Source organism: Bombina bombina, chromosome 7 (genome assembly GCF_027579735.1).
Source record: "Bombina bombina isolate aBomBom1 chromosome 7, aBomBom1.pri, whole genome shotgun sequence".
Lineage (NCBI taxonomy): Eukaryota > Metazoa > Chordata > Amphibia > Anura > Bombinatoridae > Bombina > Bombina bombina.
This window is the reverse complement of record NC_069505.1, coordinates 267,149,783-267,161,795: the sequence shown is the minus strand read 5'-3', so window position 1 is coordinate 267,161,795 and position 12,013 is coordinate 267,149,783. Positions and strand designations below refer to the sequence as shown.

Here is a 12,013-nt window from a genome sequence, read left to right as displayed (position 1 = left end):
AAGGGGTGTGGCAGGCTAGTAGGTTGATGACAAATGACAAACAAGTGTTCTGTAGCGAAAACAAAAGAGAAAATAAAAATAAAAAAGTAGCTGTGTGTCACCTGCACTATGGAAGTGGTTAAGCCAGGTCAAAACGAACAAAGTAACATTCAGCCCCAGTATACTACGGGACTTAAAACAGAAATAATACTCTTTCTTGTGTATTTCTATATGAGGTACATATTCAAATACATCTTAAAAAGTAAACAAAAAAAATGCTTTGTTTAAGTAAAATATATTCAATATTTCAAAATGATTTTAAACAAATGAAAACTAATTTGAGTACTATTTGGGTGAACCTGTAGATATTTTTTTCGGGTTAATTGGAGTCTTTACTACTACTGCATTTTCTTTTTTAAAACAATTAACTGAATTTTTTGACATTTCAAATACTGCTAATCACTATCAAATCTACTAAATTATAGCTCATCATAAAACAATTGTCATAATTATGAAAGAAAATGTACCACTTGTACCAGCTATTTTACACAAATGTTCCAGTCAAATAAATGTAAAGCAACTTGTCAAGCTCAATAAAATCACAGACTTTTTAAAGTTTTTTTTTTTAAAAGTTAAATATAAGATAACAAAAATCTTTATAAATAATCTCACAAAACCATAGAAAACCTCAGCTAAGCAAAATGTGAGTTTTGGAAATATGGAAATTACAAGGGAGTTTAAAGGCATAGGGTACTATCAGGTACTAACTGTTGCGTGCAAACAATAAGGGGTATTGTGTGGCTCTTTGCACATGGAAGTAGCCTGTGTATTACAAGTCGAACGTAAACATGTTCCATTCGCTTGAGCACAGTCAAATTTACATGCGTCAGGTTAGCACTACTACATAGTTCTGGTTAACTGGTAAGCGAGACAAAAAAAATTGCACAAAAACACATCATAAATACATTTAAAATACAATTACACTCACACATTTTTTTTTTAAAATAAATTGCATTCAAAAGTTATAAGGGCTCAGGTGATGCATGCAAAGGACTTTAACATAGAGATCATACACATGTCTAAATATCTAAATATGTACATGTCTGGGTGTCTGTATAAATATTTTAAAATAAGCCATAGATTATATCTATATTTTTGATAGTATGTTTAATATTTTTTAATAATGTCCTTTCTCCACCAATGTTTATCCTTATTAGCCAGTGAGCAATCTATGCCATGACAATTTTTGTATTGGTCTTCTGGTTGTTTTACAATAAATTATATAATAAACATTTGTAAACTTTTTTTTTTCCGTGCAAATATATATGTCTATGATTGCTTTTCTTTCATACATATAATAAAGATGTTTTTAATTTGACATACTTTTAAGTCTCAATGAATATAATTTAATTTATATTCGGTGAATCATAGAATTTTATCTTTGGTCTATATTATAAAGCAAAAAAAAAAGTTTTATTGAACTCTGCCGAAGTGAATACATATGGAATTAAGTATTATAATGCATTTATCAGTAAAACATATATAGAATATACCATATGTCCTGGAAGTGAGTTGAATACACAATATTAGTTGGCCAAAAAAATTGCAATGTGCGTTATAACCTGATTATAAGGTGCAGACTGAAGCAAAGTACCTGTTAAATTTAGATCCCGTAAGTAGATTAGTTTCGGTATGGCCATAACATTCCTAGCAATATAATGTAATAAGTAAGTCATTTTTTAAAAAGGAGTGTAGAGTAAGGCAATTTTTTATTGGATCTTTTATTTCCTTTACAGTTTAACCATACTGGAGAAGGGAGTATTTGCAGTCAAGCCATAATGCTTATTGCAGACGGAGCTGTGACACATATGATACAATTTTTGCCAAATACAATTGGCCAGACAGGAAGGTGAGTAAACTCTAATAACAAAAACATTTTCTCCCAGATATCAGCATAAACTTAGTTTTATCAAAGCCCTTTGAACACAGTTGCGTGTGTGTGCTGACCACAAGGTATAAGCAGGTAGTTTGCTTTTGATTAAGAAGCAGACAATACATTCACTAAAGTAGCATCTGCTGCCAATTAAAATAAGACATACTCTCATTTGTTTTAGATCGCACATGGATAGCAGCTCATTAACTCCATCATTGCTATGCAGACAAATATGTTCAATTTAGGCTGTTTTTATATTGTTAATGTATGCATGGTTTAAAAAATATTGTACATCATATGCAATTACTTTATAAGTTGCATTTCACAAAACCTTAAAGTCAATGACATTTTAATCCTTGTTACAAAGTGCTGACCAGTTGTAAAATTGATTTTAGATATTAGCTGTGGCAGACAGCTAATCTTCATGTGTTGGCTGCTGGCTTATTTGCTTTGACAGTTATGTTAGGAGGAACTCTGTTTATTCACTCCCATAACATTCTTATGTATGTGCTGCATGACTGGAAAGAGTGATCTATGTAAGCCAGGTAAGGCTGGAGAGTACAGGACCGTTCATCAACCATTCAGAACTTCAGAGCTAGACAGAATGATGCAGTTGTCTCTTGTGATGATAAGATGAGCACAATCTTATAATTACCCATGACCACCCATTGCTTAGCCAAGGTATGATTCATAGATTCTACATCTGCAGTTTTGAATTCTATTTGCCAGAACTGCAACAGTGATGGTGTCAAAAAGGTTTGGATTATGTGCACTGCCAGTTCCATCTTTCAAATATGGGCCCATGGGTAAATGTGATCTTTCCAAAGGCAATGTCACAATCATTGAAGGATCCGACTCTTTATATTTACATGCATATGAATGTTGCTCTTACTCAGCTTAATAAAAAAAAATGTGAATATAAAATGTGCACACAATAAAGATTATCTACTTAATGTGAATTGTCATACTTTATTTTTGCAACCATCCAAAATAGCCAAAAGTATCATGCTTTGGGGAATTGTGCTTCTTTTCTTTGAGGTTAAACAAAGTGTTCAAATAGCAGGAATTCTTAAAGAGACAGTAACATATTTTTGGACTCCCATCAAATTTGTAAAGTATACATTAGTTTCCTTCAAATTAGCTTTAAATGGTAAAAATAATTATCTATAGCACACTGGGGAGCCACCGTAATCCTGACCCTTCTAACAGAGCCCAGGGTCTCGCTAATAGGAGGCTTACCTCAGCAGATCCCAGAGCCTATGCTAAATTAGAATGTCCTTGGTCTCTGTGAAGAAGGTTAGAAATTATCACAGCTCCCCCAGCTATAGAGTAAGTATAAAACTACAGGTGATACATTTTCACCTGCAGTAACTGAATATTTACATTAGTATAAACTAATGTAAAAACTTTACCCAATATTCAGTATTCATTTAATTTAATTTAATCAAACTATATTTTCTGAATTTATGTTCCGTTTGATTTGTCTCAAATTAATTTATTCAGTGCTGCACGTCTATTGGATATGCTTGTTGTCAGTCAAGACAGGAGCCTTCTAAGGCACAGATTTATTCTGTAGAAATCTATGCATTGTTATGAACATAGTCTTCTGTAGTAGCATGGGCTTTAGGTGTACCCGAAGAAGCCTAGTCTATGAGTATGGCTTTAATTTTCCATTAATCTCTTGGCCATTAAGGTAGTTAGAGTCTGATTGATTGTCCTACCTTCAGTTGCTAGAGGCAGAAGTAGATGTATTTGACATAGTCACTGCAAAGCGTGGGATTTACAGAATCTTCAGCATCCACGATCTATACATGCACCAGCTTCCCATCTCTCATATGCTTCAGTATGTCTCCATTGGGCTGGGAGATTCTCAAATTGGTCAAATATTTTTTTAATTTTTTTTATTTCACAGATTCAAATCACCGGTGCATACATTTCCCAGGCAACAATGCTACAAGCTGGAAAAAACTCCTGTAAACTCCCTAATGCCCTAGATAGTGTTACAACATATACGGCTAGATTATGAGTCTTGTGTTAGGGTTAAAAAGCAGCGTTGAGAGGTCCCAATGCTGCTTTTTAATGCCCCGCTGGTATTACGAGTCTGGCAGGTACAGGTGTACCTCTCACTTTTTCTCTGCGACTCGAGCATACCGCAAATCCATTACGTCAAATGCGTATCCTATCTTTTTAATGGGATTTGCCTAACGCCGGTATTACGAGTCTTGGAGAAAGTGAGTGTTAGACCCTCTCTGTCAAGACTCCTATCACATTTAAAAGTCAGTAGTTAAGAGTAGTTAAGAGTTTTTATGGGCTAACGCCGTAACATATAACTCTTAACTAAAGTGATAAAAAGTACACCAACACCCATAAACTACCTATTAACCCCTAAACCGAGCCCCCCCCCCACATCGCAAACAGTTAACTAAAGTTTTTAACCCCTAATCTGCTGATTCGGACATCTCAGCCACTTTAATAAATATTTTAACCCTAAACCGCCGCACTTCTTGCCCTCGCAAACACTAGTTAAATTTTATTAACCCCCTAATCTGCCGGTCCCCTAACAATCACTGACACCTACCTACATTTATTAACCCCTAATCGGCCCGACCCCAACGTCGCTGCCACTATATTTAATGTATTAACCCCTAAACCTAAGCTAACCCTAACCCTAACACCGCCCTAACTTAAATATAATTTAAATAAAATGAAATAAAATTACTACAGTTAAATACATTATTTCTATTTAAAACTAAATACTTACCTATAAAATAAACCCTAAGCTAGCTACATATAACTAATAGTTACATTTTAGCTATGTTAGGATTTAATTTATTTTACAGGCAACTTTGTATTTATTTTAACTAGGTAGAGTAGTTATTAACTAGTGATTAACTATTTAATAACTTCCTAGTTAAAATAAATGCAAATATACCTGTAAAATAAATCCTAACCTAAGTTACAATTACACCTAACACTACACTATAATTAAATAAATTACCTAAACCAACTACAATTAATTACAATTAAATTAAATAAACTAAAGTACGAAAAAAATCCCCACTAAATTACAGAAAATAATAAAATAATTACAAGAATTTTAAACTAATTACACCTAATCTAATCCCCTAATAAAATAAAAAAGCCCCACAAAATAATAAAATCCCTACCCTATACTAAATTACAAATAGTCCTTAAAAAAATACAATACCCCCCCAACATTGAAACCCACCACCCACACACCCAACCCTACTCTAAAACCCACCCAATACCCCCTTAATAAAACCTAACACTATCCCCTTGAAGATCACCCTACCTTGAGACGTCTTCACCCAGCCGGGGCACAAGTGGTCCTCCAGAGGGGCAGAAGTCTTCATTCGATCCGGGCAGAAGAGGACCTCCAGACAGGCAGAAGTCTTCATCCAGACGGCATCTTCTATCATTCATCCATCCGGAGCGGAGCGGGTCCATCTTCAAGCCAGCCGACGCAGAGCATCCTCTTCTTCAGACGACTCCCGACGAATGAAGGTTCCTTTAAATTACGTCATCCAAGATGGCGTCCCTTGAATTCTGATTGACTGATAGGATTCTATCAGCCAATCGGAATTAAGGTAAGAAAAATCCTATTGGCTAATCCAATCAGCCAATAGAATTGAGCTTGAATTCTATTGGCTGATTGGAACAGCCAATAGAATGCGAGCTCAATCCTATTGGCTGATTGGATCAGCCAATAGGATTGAACTTCAATTCTATTGGCTAATTGGCTCATCGGAAGAAGAGGATGCTCCGCTTCGGCTGGCTTGAAGATGGACCCCGCTCCACTCCAGATGGATGAAGATAGAAGATGCCGCCTGGATGAAGACTTCTGCCCGTCTGGAGGTCCTCTTCTGCCCGGATCGGATGAAGACTTCTGCCCCTCTGGAGGACCACATGGGCCCGGCTGGGTGAAAACGTCTCAAGGTAGGGCGATCTTCAAGGGGTTAGTGTTAGGTTTTATTAAGGGGGTATTGGGTGGGTTATAGAGTAGGGTTGGGTGTGTGGCTGGTGGGTTTTAATGTTGGGGGGGTATTGTATTTTTTTTTACAGGTAAAAGAGCTGATACTTTGGGGGCAATGCCCTGCAAAAAGCCCCTTTAAGGGTTATTTGTAATTTAGTATAGGGTAGGGATTTTTATTATTTTGGGGGGCTTTTTATTTTATTAGGGGGATTAGATTAGGTGTAATTAGTTTAAAATTCTTGTAATTATTTTATTATTTCTGTAATTTAGTGGGGGTTTTTTTCGTACTTTAGTTTATTTAATTTAATTGTAATTAATTGTAGTTAGTTTAGGTAATTTATTTAATTATAGTGTAGTGTTAGGTGTAATTGTAACTTAGGTTAGGATTTATTTTACAGGTATATTTGTATTTATTTTAACTAGGAAGTTATTAAATAGCTAATACCTATTTAATAACTATTCTACCTAGTTAAAATAAATACAAAGTTGCCTGTAAAATAAAAATAAATCCTAAAATAGCTACAATGTAACTATTAGTTATATTGTAGCTATCTTAGGGTTTATTTTATAGGTAAGTATTTAGTTTTAAATAGGAATAATTTAGTTAATTATAGTAATTTTATTTAGTTGTATTTAAATTATATTTAAGTTAGGGGGGTGTTAGGGTTAGGGTTAGACTTAGATTTGGGGTTAATAACTTTAATATAGTGGTGGCGACGTTGACGACGGCAGATTAGGGGTTAATAAATGTAGTTAGATGGCGGCGACATTGGGGGCAGCAGAGTAGGGGTTAATAAATAAAAAGTAGGTGTCGGCGATGTTGGGGGCAGTAGATTAGGGGTTCATAGGGATAATGTAGGTGGCGGCAGTGTCCGGAGCGGCAGATTAGGGGTTAATAAAATAATGTAGGTTGCGGCAATGTCGGGGGCGGCAGATTAGGGGTTAATAAGTGTAAGATTAGGGGTGTTTAGACTCTGGGTTCATGTTAGGGTGTTAGGTGTAGACATAAAATGTAGTTCCCCCATAGGAATCAATGGGGCTGCGTTAGATGCTGAACGCTGCTTTTTTGCAGGTGTTTGGATTTTTTTCAGCCGGCTCTCTCCATTGATTCCTATGGGGAAATCATGCACGAGCGCGTTCAGTCAGCTCACCCGCTGACTTAAGCAGCGCTGGTATTGAGGTGAGATGTGGAGCTAAATTCTGCTCTACGTTCACCTTTTGGTGGCTTTAAAAAAAACTGTAATACCAGCGTTGTTTTAAGTGAGCGGTGAGAAAAAAATTCTTGTTAGCACCGCACCCTTGTTACCGCAAAACTAGTAATCTAGGTGATAGGTTGTAATGCATTGCAGCCCTCTCAGCTAATCGTTGGGTATGTTGTAACCTAACTTTAGCCCTTTCTCTAGCCCTAACTCTAACCCTAGCCCCAACTCTTGTGCTAACTCTAACTTTATCCCTCATTCATTACCCTAACTCTAGCCCATAACTCTGTAATTGTAACTCTAACTCTAACCCTTACTCATAACCCTAACTATAGCCATTCCTCTACTCTAGCTCATCAACCAAACTCTAACCCTAGTTTATAACCCTAACTCTGACTTCAGCCCTAACTCTATTTATAGTCCTGAGTTTAAATCTAGCTATAGCTCTAACCCTAGCCCATAACCCTAATATTTTTCAATCACCCTAATCATATCCTTCATTCTGACCTCATCCCTAATTCTAGACCCCTGGTTAAACACCAACCATCTCAAATTCTAACCCCAGCCCCAACTCTATACATGATCCTGAATTTCACTGTATCTCTTACCTATAACCTTAACCCTAGCCCCTAAATCCAGTACTAACTCTGACCCCAACCCTCACTCTAACCCTTCCTTTAACTCTAACCCTAGCCCCTAACCCAAACCCTAACTATAACCCTAATAATAACTCTAATTTTAATGCTTAATGCTGTCTCTAACCCTAGTCCTAATGCTAGCTCTATCTCTAACCATAGCCCTCACTCTAACCTTAGTTCTAATGCTAACTCTAGACTTAATGCTAACCCTAGCAATTACCTGAGTTTTACTCTAACCCTTAGCCCATAACCTTAATTCTAGCCTTCTAAACTTAAACCATAACCCTAGCCCCTTAAATGTAATCCTAGTCCTTACTCTAAACCTAGCCTTAAAGGGATATGAAACTCAAAAAAAATATTTTGTGATTCAGACCAATCATACCATTTTTAAAAAAGTTTCCAGTTTACTTCTATTATTAATTAGCTTTGTTCCCATGATATTCTGTGTTGAAGAGATACCTAGGTAGGCATCTGGAGCACTACATGGCTGGAAATGGTGCTGTCATTTTCATAGCATTCTTGCAAAACTACTGCCATATAGTGCTCCAGAAATGGGCGGCTCCTAAGCATACATCTCTGCCTTTCAACAAAAGATACCAAGAGAACAACTAAAAATTGATAATAGAAGTATATATATTAGGATTAGTATATCAGATAGACAAACATTTTAAGACATAATGGTCAAAATTTAAATATGCAAAAGTACATGATAGCTTTGAATAGAAGCATTTTTACAATATATTGGGTTTTAGCAAAAATACTTCTAGTAAAAGCTACCACTATTTCAGCAGCATACGCACATATGCTGCTTATGTCCCCTGCACCAACATTCAGACACTGCACATATGCATAAAAATCATTTTCTTCATAATTAAATTACTCTCTTACACATTTAAATTTGGAGTATGTCCCTTTAAAAACACAGTCACGTGTAATATAAGAGCATGTATAGACTCCCTTGAGTTTTTGTTCATCAAGGATTATTACAAGTAAGTATTCTGTGAGCTGATTTGAGTAACTCTATGGAGAACAAAAAAGTGCAAATTTCGTGTAGGAAGGAACTCCTATAGAAGTCCAATCAATGCCCGATTGGCCTATAAGTACACCAGGAGATTTCCCAGTGGGCTGCCACAGCTGAGGCTGGCTAGCTACAATTTAAAGGCGTGATACTGTTGGTGAGGCAAAACATCTGCCTTACTTCTCTTTTTTTTCTTCTCTAAGCTATGCATATTTTCTTGTAAATTTTTATTTCCTAGACCAAGTACCATTTAGTAGCCCTCCTTTGAATGGGTTCTAGGGTCTATCACACTGTAAAACAAAGTGACACACTGTTTTGAGTTTCTTCTCCAGATCAAACTATGGATAATCAATTTTACAATGTGGAAGGGAGTCATGGATGAAATTGGGTTGAAGGTGCCTATATAACATCAATCTGACATTTTTAATAATTTAAAGGGACATTCCAGCCAAATTGAAATCCACATAGATACATTTAATTTTGAATAGAAGCCTTTTTATAATATACATCTATTAGCAAAAATGCTGGTGCACTAAGAATATCTAGTTATGGTTTACATGCACATGCAGAGAAAAATATTAGCAGTGATAACCTTTTACATGAAGCATTTTTGCCAATACATGTATATTGCAAATGTGTTTCTGTTCAAAGATGTAATTCATCTATGTGTATTTAAATTTAATTCTGAAAAAAATTGAGGAAGGAGTGTCACAGTAATCCCTTGAGAAAATAGGACATGTGCATTTTACACTCAATAAAAAAATTACATTTTCCAGAGCTAATTTGTTTTCCCCAGTTTGACCCTGAGTCCTATAGAAAGTACTAGTGTTCATTTGCAAAACATTAGCTGAATAAAACAGCAACCAAAATGTGCATTTTCATTACAAGTATTTGCAAACTAAAATGTTTTCAACTAATAAAAGCTAAATACTTTTTAGCATTTAAAAAAAATGAACACAGGAAATAACCTTTTACAATGACCTTGCTGCTACGTGACATTTATGTGCTAGTATTTGCTTACTAAAATTATATACATACTAATAAATCAGAAACAGACTGAAAACTAGAGGTGACATTTATAAAGTAATGGACGAATTAAAAATATTTCACACTTTAAAATAGTTTTTTTTTGTGAAAGATATTTCTAAACAAGAGGGATATATGAAAATAATGTGTTTAAAAACACTAATGTGTGTTGGTCAAAAAATAAGTAAACAAAGTGAAATAAAAAATTGACAATAACACACTGCACATAAAACCTGTTACATAAAACTGTAGTGTTTGAAAAGAGGAAATCCTCTATATGGAATGTCCATAAATGAATCAATGGATCTTCTTATTCTTACAACCTCAAAAGAAAAGGACAGACATCTCCATAGTGCAGCTGTAAATTCACTCTTATAGCAAATTGAATCAGTACTCACATGCAGTAGAGCTACGTTAGCTCTAAATATTGCGCTCAGTTAAAGATGAAAACTCAGGTAAAAGCGATTTCCAATTTATTGCCACAATGTTTAAAACAAATGTTAAAAACAATCACTCTGGGTCTGGACAACTTTTAAGACACATACTATATACCATTTCGCCTTCAGCATACAAATCGTTCTTTTAACAATACAATGTAGTAGCTTGGTTTTTAGAAGTGTCAATTGCAAAAAAGAGTCTGCCCCTCCTCGTGTGATGTCCGACATACATTTTGCCATCGGCTTTGTCAAGGATCTATACATAAAATGATTACTGATGTATCCATTGTAACAAATTACAGAAAATCAGTTACCTGTTATAATCCATTTTTTTAACTTAATTTATTTGTTTATTTTTTGTATTGTTGTTTACCCACATTTCAATCTTTAAAATGTGTTTAAAGTAATTCAAAAGTAAATCATGAGTATTGTATTATGGATTGAAAGATCCACTTAATATGTGAAATAATAATAAAATAAACTTGGATTGTGTTTTCATTATCTTGAATATAAATTTAAGTATTTATCCCCTGCTTACCTGTCTAAATGAGATCAGAAAGAATATTTGAACTAGCATTTTAGGTGTTGTAGTACACATAATGATGAGTTAAATAGGCAAAATAAGTACAAAAATAAACTGCCCTGTATCACTAGAGAGGTTTTTTTTTCTTCTAATTACCCTTGCATTGATTGGTTGATCCATTCTATTAATTTTGAAAGCAGCAACTGCTGTGCTATTTTTAGGCTGTCTTTATAATTTACATATTACTGACTAAATTGAGAGATTGTATAAAAAAAAAAAAAGAATTTATCCTGCACCCGCAAACAGGCAAATTTACCTGTTTGCGGGCATGCCATAATAACCCAGCTATTACAAGTGGCTGGTTATTGCTACCGCAAACTCGCGGTAGCATATAACGCTTATAAAAGAGTAACCATATTTTATAAACTTGTCCCAAATGCCCCCCAAATACAGCCTAGTGTAATTTATAAAAAAATAAAGATAGCAGCATCTTTGTTTTTTAATAAAATAACTGGACTAGGCTGTGTTTTGGCTCTAAAGTTGGTGGGAGTGGGGTGTGAAAAAAAACGGCACTGAAAAGTGCTTTTACATTGCAGTCAATGGGAACTGTATGTTCCCAGTAAATATATATGTATTTGCTTATAAACATATCTATTTATGTGTTAATATGTGTATTTACATGTATATATGTGTGTATAATATGTGTATTTACGTGTATATATGTGTATATAATATGTGTATTTACGTGTTATATGTGTATATAATATGTGTATTTACGTGTTTATATGTGTATATAATATGTGTATTTACGTGTATATATGTGTATAATATGTGTATTTACGTGTATATAATATGTGTATTTACGTGTATATATGTGTATATAATATGTGTATTTACGTGTATATATGTGTATATAATATGTGTATTTACGTGTATATATGTGTATAAATGTGTATTTACGTGTATATATGTGTATATAATATGTGTATTTACATGTATATATGTGTGTATAATATGTGTATTTACGTGTATATATGTGTATATAATATGTGTATTTACGTGTATATATGTGTATATAATATGTGTATTTACGTGTATATATGTGTATATAATATGTGTATTTACGTGTATATATGTGTATATAATATGTGTATTTACGTGTATATATGTGTATATAATATGTGTATTTACGTGTATATATGTGTATATAATATGTGTATTTACGTGTATATATGTGTATATATATGTGTATATAATATGTGTATT

General features: G+C 34.3%; 1 protein-coding gene across 1 annotated transcript in view; it reads left to right on the top strand.

Moving 5' to 3' along the window:
• The window catches only part of CACNA2D3 (calcium voltage-gated channel auxiliary subunit alpha2delta 3), a 1,718,630-nt gene that overhangs the window by 805,642 nt on the left and 900,975 nt on the right, over positions 1 to 12,013 (top strand). Inside the window, 2 exon segments of the mRNA XM_053720740.1 lie at positions 1,776 to 1,836; positions 1,839 to 1,888. Coding sequence (XP_053576715.1) covers positions 1,776 to 1,836; positions 1,839 to 1,888 — 111 coding nt within the window.